Here is a 16,983-nt window from a genome sequence, read left to right as displayed (position 1 = left end):
AAATGTGTAATTTCTGAAATGCTGGGACTTTTTTTTTTTTTTTAAGGTCCAATTGTCCGGCATTGGGATCATCCACTAATCGCAAAACAGGTGTAGCACTATATTAGGCATAATGGGTTCAAAGGCATCATCATCATCATCAATGTACAATTAAGGTAGCAGAAGGTAGTTATACACATGAAAGCATTTTTGCATAATTTATATATAACATTACACAGCAGACCAAAAGGAAGCAGGGAAGAAAAAGACCCCTATGGGAATCACATCTAGAAGGTCTACTGGAATAAGGAAACCATAGCTGGGCCTTAAAGAATTAGGAGAAAATCACTCTGGGGAAAGGATAGTTCAGATATGTAGGAAATCAGTGAAAAACTCCGGCTAGGATGAGAATAATATATGTTGGGGGACACTGAGATGAGTCCTTAGAAATAATACCACACATCTACAGCCATCTGATCTTTGACAAACCTGAGAGAAACAAGAAATGGGGAAAGGATTCCCTATTTAATAAATGGTGCTGGGAAAATTGGCTAGCCATAAGTAGAAAGCTGAAACTGGATCCTTTCCTTACTCCTTATACGAAAATTAATTCAAGATGGATTAGAGACTTAAATGTTAGACCTAAAACCAAAGAAACTCTAGAAGAAAACCTAGGGAATACCATTCAGGACACAGGCATGGGCAAGGACTTCATGTCTAAAACATCAAAAGCAACGGCAACAAAAGACAAAATTGACAAATGGGATCTAATTAAACTAAAGAGCTTCTGCACAGCAAAAGAAACTGCCATCAGAGTGAACAGACAACCTACAGAATGGGAGAAAATTTTTGCAATCTACTCATCTGACAAAGGGCTAATATCCAGAACCTACAAAGAACTCAAACAAATTTACAAGAAAAAAAACAAACAACCCCATCAAAAAGTGGGCAAAGGATATGAACAGACATTTCTCAAAAGAAGACATTCATACAGCCAACAGACACATGAAAAAATGTTCGTCATCACTGGCCATCAGAGAAATGCAAATCAAAACCACAATGAGATACCATCTCACACCAGTTAGAATGGCAATCATTAAAAAGTCAGGAAACAACAGGTGCTGGAGAGGATGTGGAGAAATAGGAACACGTTTACACTGTTGGTGGGACTGTAAACTAGTTCAACCATTATGGAAAACAGTATGGCGATTCCTCAAGGATCTAGAACTAGAAGTACCATATGACCCAGCCATCCCATTACTGGGTATATACCCAAAGGATTATAAATCATGCTGCTATAAAGACACATGCACATGTATGTTCATTGCGGCACTATTCACAATAGCAAAGACTTGGAATCAACCCAAATGTCCATCAGTGACAGACTGGATTAAGAAAATGTGGCACATATACTCCATGGAATACTATGCAGCCATAAAAAAGGATGAGTTTGTGTCCTTTGTAGGGACATGGATGCAGCTGGAAACCATCATTCTCAGCAAACTATCGCAAGAACAGAAAACCAAACACCACATGTTCTCACTCATAGGTGGTAACTGAACAATGAGATCACCTGGACTTGGAAAGGGGAACATCACACACCGGGGCCTATTATGGGGAGGGGGGAGGGGGAGGGGTAGGGATTGCATTAGGAGTTATACCTGATGTAAATAACGAGTTGAGGGGTGTTGACGAGTTGATGGGTGCAGCACACAAACATGGCACAAGTATACATATGTAACAAACCTGCACATTATGCACATGTACCCTAGAACTTAAAGTATAATAATAATAATAATAATAATAAAATGCAAGCTGGAGAAAAGTAAAACCAAGGTTGGATAGGTAACAGGGAGTGCATTTTGTAGAAATAAGCAAGATTCATCTATGATGAAGTGAACTTTGATTAGGCAAATTTTGTAACCAGTAGTTTCAGAATCACTTTTGAACTCTGCTTTCCAAGGAATAAGAACAGGCTCTATGTGTACATTTGTCATTAACTCAAGGACTTAAACATTTAACTTTAAAGAATTAAGTTCACACCCAGAGGCAAATTTATCTCCCTTTAGAAAGGCAATATTTCCTCAAAGATAAACCCTATGCCAGAGACCTGGCAGGGGAGAGCTGGCGAGAGATACCATACCTACGATTATGGCGGTTTAGACCACAATGTGGCAGAAATTAATAGTGGACTTCAGCCGTGATTCATGAGTTGAACACGCATGTTCTTGCTGAAAGATCCAAGAAACTGTTCAGAGTCATCAATAACTAAGCTCATGACTCGATAGCATGCTTTTCTAAGGCACTCCAGGAGACCTTGGTGAAACTCGGGTTACCCTTCCTGTCCTGCCCAGAGCAGGAATGATCTGTTTTGTGCTCTCTGTTGCTCTCCTGTGGTGCACAGGGGAGATACAGGAGTGGATCCCAGGATTGAGCCTTTGCCCAGCAGTCCCTGCATACATACTCTTCAGGCCTGAGAGGTGCCCTCACCACACAGAACACAATGAGGAACATGTTCTTCAACACTCAAACATGACAGGGCACTTTTGTATGCACTACTCTCTACTGCTGCCCTGGTCAAAGCAGTTTTTCACTTTATTCTGTGTTTTTAAAGTACTGAATCACTGGTATTTTTTTATTTTCCACTCTAAATTTCTAAGCTACATTCAAGTTTTGAAAATACTTTACCTAGAAATAAAGGTAGCCTACTGTGCTTGGGGTTGCCCAGGATGAATCAGGGTTGGCCATACTGTGGACTAGAAATAATGACAGCAGAACACTCTATGCACCTCCTTGTTAAGTGCTTCTGTGCATATCCTTGCTTCTTCACACTGAAAATTATCAACAGCATCAGACGTGCCTGAGCCATCTTTGCATCATGAGCACACTACCTGATTTGCGTGTTTGGTGCATGAGTGAATGCATGATGAAGGTTCTGGGCAAGAGCTGCAATACGGCCACCTTCAAGTCTGCACTTTTGAGGGACAGAAAGGGAGGTCTGGAGAGTGGATATTCTTCTTTTTCTCAGATCAATAAAATAAATCTGTGGAGGCATAAATACGATCTCATCTAAGAAACCTTGCCAGAAAAATGTAATGAAATAAAGGACACTCCTACGGAATGAACTGAAGAGAATGAGGTTGACCTGCATGAAGATATAAACGAACTCCATACAGTACTTTTCCAGGTCGAAAAATCAGTATTAAAAAGATGAAAACAAAAATTAAGACAGAAAGGTATGAAATATTTACAAGGAGTATAAATGGCAGTTCTCTTTTTCTTGCTGGCAACTAGAAGGAAGTGCTTGTTGTTGTTGTTGTTATTATTATTATTATTATTATTATTATTATTATTATTTTTGAGATGGAGTCTTGCCCTATCACCCAGGCTGGAGTGCAATGGCATGATCTCAGCACACTGCAAACTCTGCCTCTCAGGTTCAAGTGATTTTCCTGCCTCAGCCTCCCGAGTAGCTAGGACTACAAGTGTGTGTGACACCACACCTGGCTAATTTCTGTATTTTTAGTAGAGACAGGGTTTTGCCATATTGGCCAGGCTGGTCTCAAACTCCTGACCTCAAGTGATTCGCCTGCCTCAGCCTCCCAAAGTACAGGTATCACAGGCATGGGCCACCACATCCGCCGGAAGTGCTTGTTTAAACTGCTCAACCAACTATTAATTAGAGGTTGATAAAGAAAAGAAATCACATTCGATTTAAAAGTGAGATACAGATTTAATAGACTTGCATTCTATTCCCTGATATTGACATCTAAAAAAACAGTCAGAGAAATCTCCAGAATGGAATAGCGCTCAAGTTTAATGGGATTAGTTATTAAACAGAGTCCTTTTTCCCAGTATGCTTTGCTGGGAGAAAAAAACTCAGAGATATTCAAGACAATAACTTTGGGCCTAAAAGGTAGGCCTACTTGTGCAGAACTACAAAGCTGGTAATATATTTCATATCTTCTTCAAATGGCACCCTTTGAAGAGAAAATAATGTTTACTTAAAACAAGTCTTCAAAGAAGGATTCATAGTTTCTTATTTAAGTTAGCATGACCAAAGAATCAATATGCTTAATTACACGCTTATTTAAGAGTGAAAACACTTCACCTATGTTGAATATTACCTCACTGTTTGCTGAGTGTTCTAATGAGTTCAAAGTACATTTATATAACTTTATTGCTTGAATCTCCACTGATAGTAATTTAGTTCTGTCTCTTATACAATAAAAACACCTAAGGTTAGTAATGCTAATTTCCCAAGGGTTGGCATGGAGAAATAAATGGTAATGATTGGTACCTACAGTGTGAGAATACTAGTTCTACTATCAGAGTCACTAAATACTTTATCTTCCCAAATTGAACCTGTCTATATGTTAAATTGTGTTGGGGGACTTCAACATGCTGGAAAGATTGTTACATTAGCCATTATCATCAGTTGGGTTAAAAGTTTTTGGTAATCATCAGACTCCCTAAATGCAATTTGGCCTTAAAATTTGCATTGGCCCTGCCCTATTTCCAAAAGCTACCCTCTTCCTTTACTTGAGTCACATCGCTTACTAACTTGGACAAATTACTTAACTTCTATGTGTCTCAGTTTCCCTGGCTGCATTCAATGGGGATATTATTAGTACTTATCTCAAAAAATTGTTGTAAGTGAATTAATTCATGTAAAATATTGAGAACGTTCCTGGTATCATAAATGCCATATATGTGTTTGCTATTATTATTATGATGACTATAATGACATTGCCCCCAGCAATCTCTGAGCATCACTGGGCTTAAGGAACACAGCATCCACCTTTAGGACTGAGGAGCAGAAATCCCCACTTCTGGCTAGGTGCGGTAGTTCACACCTATAATCCCAGTACTTTGGGAGGCCGAGATGGATGGATTGCTTGAGTTCAAGACCAGCCTGGGCAATATAGCAAGACATTTTGTCTATAAACAATAGAAAAAATTAGCTGAGCATGGTGGCATGCACTTGTAGTTCTAGCTACTTGGGAGGCTGAGGCGGGAGGATCATTTGAGTCCAGGAGTTTGAGGCTGCAGTGAGCTATGACTGCACCACTGTACACTAGCCTGGGTGACAGAATGAGACTATCTCTAAAAAAAAAAAAAAAAAGAAATCCTCCTTTCTGTTGAACTGAGTAAACATAGAGTTCTTTAAGGGAATTATTTCACATATGGGTTAAATAGCTTAGCAGGAAGAGTCAGCTGGGCTGTTATCTCCAAGGAGGCTGCACAAAAAGGTTAATTTTTTTCTTTTTTTTTTGAGACGGAGTCTCACTCTGTTGCCCAGGCTGGAGTGCAGTGGGAGGATCTCAGCGCACTGCAAGCTCTGCCTCCTGGGTTCACGCCTCAGCCTCCTGCCTCAGCCTCCCAAGTAGCTGGGACTACAGGTGCCCGCCACTTTGCCCGGCTAGTTTTTTGTATTTTTAGTAGAGACGGGGTTTCACCGTGTTAGCCAGGATGGTCTCGATCTCCTGACCTCATGATCCATCCGTCTCGGCCTCCCAAAGTGCTGGGATTACAGGCTTGAGCCACCGCGCCTGGCCAAAAAAGGTTAATTTTTAAAGTCTGTGTAATAGTTTTTAGCTGGCTTTTAATAAAGTCCAAGGTTCCAAGTCACATTACTACTAGCAAATTCAGTCTATTTGAAGGAATTTCTGATATTTGCTTTGTATTATTATTATATTTAGAAAACACACACACACACACACACACACACGAACTTTGTCATATCTCAAAACAAAATCAGAACCAAGATTTTGCCACCAAGAATCAGAACTGGTGCCTCATAAAATCATGGGGGTGATTTTTAGGCTTGGAGCAAAAGCAGGAGGCTGGGTCCAGACTGGTTCTCCCAGTGAGGAGGCTAGAACTCGTGCAAATACACCACTTAGCCTCACTGGGCCTCCACATCTGCATCCGGAGCATGAGCAGCTTGGACCAGTGGAGCTTGTACGTATAAGCAGTTATGATTTTTCTAATGATCTCAACTGAGGACTGCTTTGCCTGTGTGGACTCTTCAAATTTAAAGGGCACATGAAAGATTCACCACTTTATACTTAATGGAACCATTCTTATCCTTCTCCAGAAAGCCCTGGAGGGAAGCAGTGACACTGAGTATACTTGTGAGGGCAGGTGAGTGTGGATGAGCAGAATGGCAAGAGAAGGGAGGAGAAAATCTTTTGAAGGAGATAGTTTACCCCTGCGAGTGGAATCCACCCACGCACAAGAGACAGGAAGAGAAAATGGGAATCCCAGTCTTACTATTCACTTGCTGGTGCTGATATGGAGGTAGAGGGTGAGAGCATCTTTGGTTTTCCTCTGATTCCACTAAGGTTACAACCCTCCCAGACAACTTATTATTAAATGGCTGAGCTGCCTGAACATTCGTTGGTGCCGTAATTTCATCATCCCATACCACAAAGGCCTCTCCTCATCATACCAATAGGGAAGGAAGAACTGGGCTCCTGTGAGTGGTGGTGGTCTCCTTTCCCTCCATGACGACAGTGGAAACAGCAGTGCCACTGCCTTTATTTCTCAAATCCTGAAGGCACAAATTAGAAAACAAAAAACAAAACAAAACCAAGCTCACACTAAGAGATGAGCTTATGCCTTGTATGTTGTAGACTCAGTCATGTTGAAAATGATGCTTGACTGAATGTTTTGCCATGAAGAGTTCATGGCCCTGTCTCCACAATGGCGCCCCCTTTGGTCAGGTATTGATAGATACACTGAGAACAATGCATTTAACCCGATAACTCATTTAGGTAGAGAATAGCTAGAAATTTTTTTTTTAAATTATACTTTAAGTTCTAGGGTACATGTGCACAACGTGCAGGTTTGTTACATATATATACATGTGCCATGTTGGTGTGCTGCACCCATTAACTCATCATTTACATTAGGTATATCTCCTAATGCTGAACATTTTGGAGTTTTGTCTCTTGGTTGGGGGAGGGGGTCTTTTCCTTTTAAATAATTTAAAAAAAAATAAACAAAATGTTTAGTCACTCTCTAACCATCAGGTTACTTTTCCTTTCCCTGACAATATGGGACTTTCCCATAGCTTTCCTACTCAGCTTTCCTTCCACATCAGGGAAAGGTGTGCACGGTGGCAGGGTGAGATGAAATTGGCCTGGACTTCTCAGTGTTTCCAAAGTTCTCCAGCTCCCTCCAGCATTATTAAAAATTAGTTCTTGTCAAAGGTTTGAAGCTGAAAAATCAGTCTCCCTTGTCCTAAAAGTCTGTATTTCTCAAACAGGGTCAGCACACCGTTGATCTTTTTGGATCTCAGTCAGTAAAAACCAACACTGTAGGGCAAGGGCTGTTCACTCACTTTTCTGTGGGGTCAGGCAGGTCACAAAAAGGGGTAGTGCAGACCATGGTTAGTTAAGATGAAAACAGGAGATGTGGCCATGTGCGGTGGCTCACACCTGTAATCCCAGCACTTTGGGAGGCCGAGGCGGGTGGATCGCGAGGTCAGGAGATCGAGACCATCCTGGCCAACACGGTGAAACCCCGTCTCTACTAAAAAAAAATACAAAAAATTAGCCAGGTGTGGTGGCGGGTGCCTGTAGTCCCAGCTATTTGGGAGGCTGAAGCAGGAGAATGGCGTGAACCTGGGAGGTGGAGGTTGTAGTGAGCCGAGATCGCGCCACTGCACTTCAGCCTGGGCGACAGAGCAAGACTCTGTCTCAAAAAAAAAAAAAAAAAAAAAGAAAGAAAGAAAAAGAAAGCAGGAGATGTATACTAACCAACTGACACCAGCTTCTGAGTTGTGGGGAGGTGGCAGCTGGAGGAGGACAATCACTTGTCCTAAATGGGAGCAGGAGCCAGCATCTTTTTGCAAGCACTTCACTGCATCTTTGCATGAAAAAGGCCAGAAATCTAAATGTAATGCTCAATTGACAGATTTTTAAGTGTTGCCAATTAATACACATATTTTTAAAATGGGGCGTATGACCACACCATGACAGCCAAATACATCTGTGGAGGGCCAGTTTGTCCTCCTCTATGGAGAAGCTCGGAATACGTGTCCAGCAGCAGTAAAGGGAGACAAGGAGAAGATAGGGCAGGGAACAGGGTAAGTAAAGCCCACTGTATACTGCAAACTCAGCTCAGATGTCAAGCAGGAATCTAGCAGAGGGCTTTGTAGTGTCACTGTCGCTTCCAGGGAAGAGAACTGAGCCAGCCCCACTCCCTGGGAGTCTGATCCAGGGAGAAGAGAGGAAGCAGGGTGTTGGGGGTGCTTTGCCGATCACATGATGTATGACACCCAATGGGAGGGCTGTTGCTGGGGAGAGAAGGGTTGTCTTGCACCACAGTGACCCTCTGCAGAGGAAGGAGGGGCAGGAAACACTCTGCCTCCTTGTTACCAATAGCAACTCTCACTCCCCTCGCAGGGCCCGGCTATTCTGAGGCTGCCATCTCTTTTCTGGCTGTTTCCTTCCCTCTTTCTGTGCAGCATGCCCTTTCCTCTGTTCCACCAGGGTGGCTCTCATTAGCAGATGACTGGTAGTAATTAAGGCTGCCTCCTGTGTGGTAGAGGTGAACCTGTGGGTGGGTGGGAAACATGAGGGTCGCAGTCAAGCACCTGATCATGAAGGGCTATGGAAAGGGGCAGAAGGATCCTGTCCCTTCATGGTCTCACTGCCCAGGACTTATCTCTAGAAAAAGGATAGGAGGTCGCAAGTAGTGCAGGAATTGACTTCAGTGCAAGAGTAATCCGAGATTCAAGAATGTTATCAGGAAGGATACACCCTTTCCATAGGAAGAAAGGAGGAAGCAATGAATTTTGGTTATGGAATAATAAGATACAAAGATCCCAACTATATAATTATCCAAAAAAAGTCAAAACATCCAACATCTGGCTTAACCTGTAGAACTGTTTCCCAAATGTCAGTCATATCCTATCAACATGATTTTTGCCATTAGTTTACACCACTCATACTACTATTCATGTAGTAGTTTCCTTTAAATTAAGCCACCATTTTTTGTAAGTTTATTAAAAGGAAAAGTTAAATTGCTGCCCCAAATAAGAAGCCAGTATCACCTGCCATATGTGAAAACAGTCGTAAAAACAAAAAAACTGCAAACGCTCATACATGTACCAGAGAAATAATCTCCGACATTAACTGGTGTGCATATGCACTTAGGGAATGATTGTTGTAAGGAATAGAAGAGAAATCAGCCAATCTAAACTATCACCCTCTCTGATAAGGTGTTCTGTGCTGCCAGGAAAGATATGACTTGGAGTTATAAATCAAAGAGCTTTCATGTTATTACTTGGGCTTCACTTACCCACTTTGGCTAATGATTTCTTACCTTAAAGGTGGGGGAATAAGGACCTGCTGTACAAACAGTAGATACTGCATATGTACTTTAAGACGAATGACAGCATATGGAAAGTAATTCACCAAGTCATAATATATGTTAGTCTCATTCTATCCGTAGGACCTAGGGATTAGAGCTAATCCAAAATAGAATCAGAAGAAAACCTCACCCTTGAATCTGCAAAACATTGAAGACCAAACTCACCACTTCTTAGACTTCAGCCGAGGCGCTGGGTTCCGGGGGATGAGGAAGAGAGCTCTCATAGGGTGCATGTCACAGAGAGCTGCAAGAGACCAAAACAAGGGCCAGCTACAGTTAGGAGGCCAAACTCAGGCCAAGCCCGTCTTGGCTGTGCAGATAATGCTGCCTAGTGACCCACTGAGTTTACACACCATGATTGAGCACGAAGTCAGAATATCCAAATGCTTCCATTTGACGAGCATTTGAAAGATCTCATGTCCACTTACAGGAGTCTCAAAATACAACATGGTTCACATAGCTACTGCTAACATTTCTAGTGAATACACGTTTACTTCATATTTAAGGAAACTAAGTTAAAGGGTCAACGACCAGCCATCTTGCTGTGAATGACCACCTGTCATTGAAAGTCAATAACATCAGATGACAACTACAATGGAGATGGTAAGCTATGTTTAATTAGTAAAAGACTAAGCCATAAATAAAAGACATTTGATTATCCCATCTATTTCTTACACATTGACAGCTCATCCAAACGCAATGTTATCTACACAGAGTTTTGGAGTCCAAAACACCAGCCCAGAGCCCCATTTTCTCTGTTTCCAGATATCCCGAATGGCTTTTCAGGTGTCGTAACGGGTTTTGTTTCATTTTGTTTTTAAATTCACTGGCCCCAGGAAGCCCAGAGGATTAAGTCACACAGAGTCTGGCAGAAAAACAAAGTTATAAAAAGATCTCATCTTGTAAACATGACATTATCGTTTATAGTGAAAGCACTCATATGTTCTTACTTTAATAAAAATATTTTATTAGTTTACTTTTCAAATATCTGGGAGAATTTCTACTTTGCAGCTAGAATAAGAATATGTGCTCCCTAAAAGCCAAAGGATTCTGTGGGCAGAAGTTTATTTTTAGCCCTGTCTACCACTCATCAAGAATGATAATATGGTTTAAGACTGCAATATATTATTTTTCTGATTCACACATGCCTATTAGCATTGTGAATGAGGGCAATTTTGTCAACCAGCACTCCAAATCAATCATGCTACAGATGAGTTCTACCAATTCTAGACTGAGAAGAAAATGATGACAACCTGAAGGTGAAAGTCTTAAGTATAACGACCTGTCATGCAAATAAAGGGCCTATTTTTGTACTGGTCCTTTGAGATGCAGACACCAAGGATATTACTGGGTAAATTACTATGTGAATGGAAACAGGGAAGGAGCCAGGCAGTATGGGAAGTCATCAGATTGCTATGCAAGTCTGACCCTGAGTGAAGGAGAGAGGGAGAAAAGGTAGGTGGAAGGGTCCCAGAGTGTCCTGCAGGTCTTGCGAAGTCACAGGGTATTACTTGGGTGAAAGCTGTCTAGGAAGGAATCTTGTGTCCTCCAGGAAAGGGCCTGCCTTAGTATCCCCACTGTGCTAGGTCACTGGTGGGGAGTGGCCCTTCAAAGGTGCGGCCTGGTGCCATTGCAGCAGCTGGGGCTGTCAACCAGTTATACTTTCTATGTGGTGATCCGTGAGGCACAGTCTCTTGACAGAGACTCTCTGCCAGGGCCAGTACTCCAAATCTCAAGGAACTGACATTCTCAAGACTGCTGGATCCCTAGCCACTCTGCCTCAAATAGCAGGGGAATCTAAAATTTTAAACATCAGTATTTTAAGAGGAGTAACAGCAATTTGTATAATCCGTGCACTGAAAATTAATTTTGGATTTTCATACATTGGAGTTTATAGTCTTGTGAATTGGTCACGCTTTTATGTCAGGTGAGGAGTAGTCCAGAATAAATGATGTACAGAATCTGTACAACAAACAAGACTCCCCAAAGATTGCTTTCTTTTTCTTCCTTTTTTTTTTTTTTAAATAAAAACAGGATTCTCCCACTGCTCTGAAATGAATGGATTCCTGGTTGATTTAAGATGATTCTGCTTTCTAAATATGCCAGCTTGAATCCATGCAGGGCTCGGTGTAGTGGAAGTAAAGCAACTGAAGCTCCTGGCAAGGAAACTTCAGTACCCGCAGAGCAGACCAGCAACAGATTTCACCCCAGAGGAGGGTACTTACGGGGAGCACCTTCTGCCATTTCAATGGCGGTGATTCCCAAAGACCACAAGTCACTCTGAAAAAGAAGGGGCAGACACACACATAAATTCAATAGACAAAGGACAACTTGGTTAAACCTGGTAATTGCTTCAGAACTGCCTGTGGGAAAGTCATTCAGTTGTCTGTTTACAAACCTGTTTCTTCCACTAACCTTCAAAGCAGAAACAGTCTTACTCACTTTTCATTGACAGTACCATTCATGGTATCTGGCACATGGCAGCTTATCAATAAATGTATGAAAAATGAATATAAAAAATTTTTAAATTAATTCATTACTGAAATTTATCTGTGAATTGAACCATAGGAAATTGCTGCTATTTGACTGTTTATAACACCGTCGTTGAGCTATAATTGTCATATAATAAACTGCACATAAAGTACACCATTTGATAAGGTATAACATAGGGATCCTCCTGTGAACCCATCACCACGATCAAAACAGTAAACATGCTCCAACTCCCAGCATGAGCGACAAAGAAAACCGGTGATTTCTGCATTTTCAACTGAGGTACTGGGGTCATATCACTAGGGAGTGCCGGACAATCGGTGCTGGTCAGCTGCTGCAGCCCGACCAGCAAGAACTGAAACAGGGCGAGGCATCGCCTCACCTGGGAAGCACAAGGGGGAAGGGAATCCCTTTTCCTAGCCAGGGGAACTGAGACACACAACACCCGGAAAATCGGGTAACTCCCAACCCAATACTGCGCTTTAAGTAAACGGGCACACCAGGAGAATATATCCCACACCTGGCCGGGAGGGTCCCATGCCCACGGAGCCTCCCTCATTGCTAACACAGCAGTCTGCGACCTAACCGCAAGGCAGCAGCGAGGCTGGGGGAGGGGCGCCCGCCATTGCTGAGGCTTAAGTAGGTAAACAAAGCTGCTGGGAAGCTCGAACTGGGTGGAGCTCACAGCAGCTCAAGGAAACCTGCCTGTCTCTGTAGACTCCACCTCTGGGGACAGGGCACAGCTAAATAACAACAGCAAAAAAAAGCAGCAGAAACCTGTGCAGATGCAAACGACTCTGTCTGACAGCTTTGAAGAGAGCAGTGGATCTCCTAACACGGAGGTTGAGATCTGAGAAGGGACAGACTGCCTGCTCAAGTGGGTCCCTGACCCCTGAGTAGCCTAACTGGGAGACATCCCCCACTAGGGGCAGTCTGACACCCCACACCTCACAGGGTGGAGTACACCCCTGAGAGGAAGCTTCCAAAGTAAGAATCAGACAGGTACACTCACTGTTCAGCAATATTCTATCTTCTGCAACTTCTGCTGCTGATACCCAGGCAAACAGGGTCTGGAGTGGAACTCACGCAATCTCCAACAGACCTACAGCTGAGGGTCCTGACTGTTAGAAGGAAAACTATCGAACAGGAAGGACAACTATACCAAAACCCCATCAGTACGTCACCATCATCAAAGACCAGAGGCAGATAAAACCACAAAGATGGGGAAAAAGCAGGGCAGCAAAGCTGGAAATTCAAAAAATAAGAGCGCATCTCCCCCTGCAAAGGAGCGCAGCCCATCGCAGCAACAGATCAAAGCTGGTCAGAGAATGACTTTGATGAGATGAGAGAAGAAGGCTTCAGTCCATCAAACTTCTCAGAGCTAAAGGAGGAATTACGTACCCAGCGCAAAGAAACTAAAAATCTTGAAAAAACAGTGGAAGAATTGACAGCTAGACTAATTAATGCAGAAAAGGGCATAAACGAAATGACAGAGATGAAAACCATGACACGAGAAATACGTGACAAATGCACAAGCTTCAGTAACCGACTCGATCAACTGGAAGAAAGAGTATCAGCGATTGAGGATCAAATGAATGAAATGAAGCGAGAAGAGAAACCAAAAGAAAAAAGAAGAAAAAGAAATGAACAAAGCCTGCAAGAAGTATGGGATTATGTCAAAAGACCAAATCTACGTCTGATTGGGGTGCCTGAAAGTGAGGGGGAAAATGGAACCAAGTTGGAAAACACTCTTCAGGATATCATCCAGGAGAACTTCCCCAACCTAGTAGGGCAGGCCAACATTCAAATTCAGGAAATACAGAGAACACCACAAAGATACTCCTTGAGAAGAGCAACTCCAAGACACATAATTGCCAGATTCACCAAAGTTGAAATGAAGGAAAAAGTCTTAAGGGCAGCCAGAGAGAAAGGTCGAGTTACCCACAAAGGGAAGCCCATCAGACTAACAGCAGACCTCTCGGCAGCAACTCTACAAGCCAGAAGAGAGTGGGGGCCAATATTCAACGTTCTTAAAGAAAAGAATTTTAAACCCAGAATTTCATATCCAGCCAAACTAAGTTTCATAAGTGAAGGAGAAATAAAATCCTTTACAGATAAGCAAATGCTTAGAGATTTTGTCACCACCAGGCCTGCCTTACAAGAGACCCTGAAGGAAGCCCTAAACATGGAAAGGAACAACCGGTACCAGCCATTGCAAAAACATGCCAAAATGTAAAGACCATCGAGGCTAGGAAGAAACTGCATCAACTAATGAGGAAAATAACCAGTTAATATCATAATGGCAGGATCAAGTTCACACATAACAATATTAACCTTAAATGTAAATGGACTAAATGCTCCAACTAAAAGACACAGACTGGCAAACTGGATAAAGAGTCAAGACCCATCAGTCTGCTGTATTCAGGAGACCCATCTCACATGCAGAGACATACATAGGCTCAAAATAAAGGGATGGAGGAAGATCTACCAAGCAAATGGAGAACAAAAAAAAGCAGGGGCGGCAATACTAGTCTCTGATAAAACAGACTTTAAACCATCAAAGATCAAAAGGCCATTACATAATGGTAAAGGGATCAATTCAACAGGAAGAGCTAACTATCCTAAATATATACGCACCCAATACAGGAGCACCCGGATTCATAAAGCAAGTCCTTAGAGACTTACAAAGAGATTAGACTCCCGTACAATAACAATGGGAGACTTCAACACTCCACTGTCAACATTAGACAGATCAACCATACAGAAAGTTAACGAGGATATTCAGGAATTGAACTCATCTCTGCACCAAGTGGACCTAATAGACATCTATAGAACTCTCCACCCCAAATCAACAGAATATACATTCTTCTCAGCACCACATCGCACTTATTCCAAAATTGACCACATAATTGGAAGTCAAACACTCCTCAGCAAATGTACAAGAACAGAAATTATAACAAACTGTCTCTCAGACCACAGTGCAATCAAACTAGAACTCAGGACTAAGAAACTCAATCAAAACCGCTCAACTACATGGAGACTGAACAACCTGCTCCTGAATGACTACTGGGTACATAACGAAATGAAAGCAGAAATAAAGATGTTCTTTGAAACCAATGAGAACAAAGATACAACATACCAGAATCTCCGGGACACATTTAAAGCAGTGTGTAGAGGGAAATTTATAGCACTAAATGCCCACAAGAGAAAGCAGGAAAGATCTAAAATTGACACTCTAACATCACAATTAAAAGAACTAGAGAGGCAAGAGCAAACACATTCAAAAGCTAGCAGAAGGCAAGAAATAACTAAAATCAGAGCAGAACTGAAGGAGATAGAGACACAAAAAAGCCTCCAAAAAATCAATGAATCCAGGAGTTGGTTTTTTGAAAAGATCAACAAAATTGACAGACCGCTAGCAAGACTAATAAAGAAGAAAAGAGAGAGGAATCAAATAGACGCAATAAAAAAATGATAAAGGGGATATCACCACTGACCCCACAGAAATACAAACTACCATCAGAGAATACTATAAACACCTCTACGCAAATCACGCAAACCAACTAGAAAATCTAGAAGAAATGGATAATTTCCTGGACACTTACACTCTTCTAAGACTAAACCAGGAAGAAGTTGAATCCCTGAATAGACCAATAGCAGGCTCTGAAATTGAGGCAATAATTAATAGCCTACCAACCAAAAAAAGTCCAGGACTAGATGGATTCACAGCTGAATTCTACCAGAGGTACAAGGAGGAACTGGTACCATTCCTTCTGAAACTATTCCAATCAATAGAAAAAGAGGGAATCCTCCCTAACTCATTTTATGAGGTCAACATCATCCTGATACCAAAGCCTGGCAGAGACACAACAAAAAAAGAGAATTTTAGACCAATATCCCTGATGAACATCGATGCAAAAATCCTCAATAAAATACTGGCAAACCGGATTCAGCAGCACATCAAAAAGCTTATCCACCATGATCAAGTGGGCTTCATCCCTGGGATGCAAGGCTGGTTCAACATTCGCAAATCAATCAACGTAATCCAGCATATAAACAGAACCAAAGACAAGAACCACATGATTATCTCAATAGATGCAGAAAAGGCTTTTGACAAAATTCAACAGCCCTTCATGCTAAAAACGCTCAACAAATTCGGTATTGATGGAACGTACCTCAAAATAATAAGAGCTATTTATGACAAACCCACAGCTAATATCATACTGAATGGGCAAAAACTGGAAAAGTTCCCTTTGAAAACTGGCACAAGACAGGGATGCCCTCTCTCACCACTCCTATTCAACATAGTGTTGGAAGTTCTGGCTAGGGCAATCAGGCAAGAGAAAGAAATCAAGGGTATTCAGTTAGGAAAAGAGGAAGTCAAATTGTCCCTGTTTGCAGATGACATGATTGTGTATTTAGAAAACCCCATCGTCTCAGCCCAAAATCTTCTTAAGCTGATAAGCAACTTCAGCAAAGTCTCAGGATACAAAATTAATGTGCAAAAATCACAAGCATTCTTATACACCAGTAACAGACAAGCAGAGAGCCAAATCAGGAATGAACTTCCATTCACAATTGCTTCAAAGAGAATAAAATACCTAGGAATCCAACTTACAAGGGATGTAAAGGACCTCTTCAAGGAGAACTACAAACCACTGCTCAGTGAAATCAAAGAGGACACAAACAAATGGAAGAACATACCATGCTCATGGATAGGCAGAATCAATATTGTGAAAATGGCCATACTGCCCAAGGTAATTTATAGATTCAATGCCATCCCCATCAAGCTACCAATGAGTTTCTTCACCGAATTGGAAAAAACTGCTTTAAAGTTCATATGGAACCAAAAAAGAGCCCGTATTGCCAAGACAATCCTAAGTCAAAAGGACAAAGCCGGAGGCGTCACGCTACCTGACTTCAAACTATACTACAAGGCTACAGTAACCAAAACAGCATGGTACTGGTACCAAAACAGAGATATAGACCAATGGAACAGAACGGAGCCTTCAGAAATAATGCCACACATCTACAACCATCTGATATTTGACAAACCTGAGAAAAACAAGAAATGGGGAAAGGATTCCCTATTTAATAAATGGTGCTGGGAAAATTGGCTAGCCATAAGTA

The 16,983-nt window shown here is 41.8% G+C and overlaps 1 protein-coding gene across 3 annotated transcripts in view; it reads right to left on the bottom strand.

Annotated features, from left to right (window-relative positions):
* Positions 1 to 16,983, bottom strand: part of TNIK (TRAF2 and NCK interacting kinase) — a 412,495-nt gene that overhangs the window by 108,258 nt on the left and 287,254 nt on the right. For all 3 annotated transcript variants that reach the window (XM_023213451.2, XM_023213452.2, XM_023213453.2), the window contains 2 exons: positions 11,589 to 11,643; positions 9,529 to 9,607 (listed from right to left, as the gene is read on the bottom strand). In XM_023213451.2, coding sequence (XP_023069219.1) covers positions 9,529 to 9,607; positions 11,589 to 11,643 — 134 coding nt within the window. The remainder of the gene's footprint in view (positions 1 to 9,528; positions 9,608 to 11,588; positions 11,644 to 16,983) is intronic.

Source organism: Piliocolobus tephrosceles, chromosome 2 (genome assembly GCF_002776525.5).
Source record: "Piliocolobus tephrosceles isolate RC106 chromosome 2, ASM277652v3, whole genome shotgun sequence".
Classification (NCBI taxonomy): domain Eukaryota; kingdom Metazoa; phylum Chordata; class Mammalia; order Primates; family Cercopithecidae; genus Piliocolobus; species Piliocolobus tephrosceles.
This window is presented reverse-complemented; position numbering and strand designations above follow the sequence as displayed.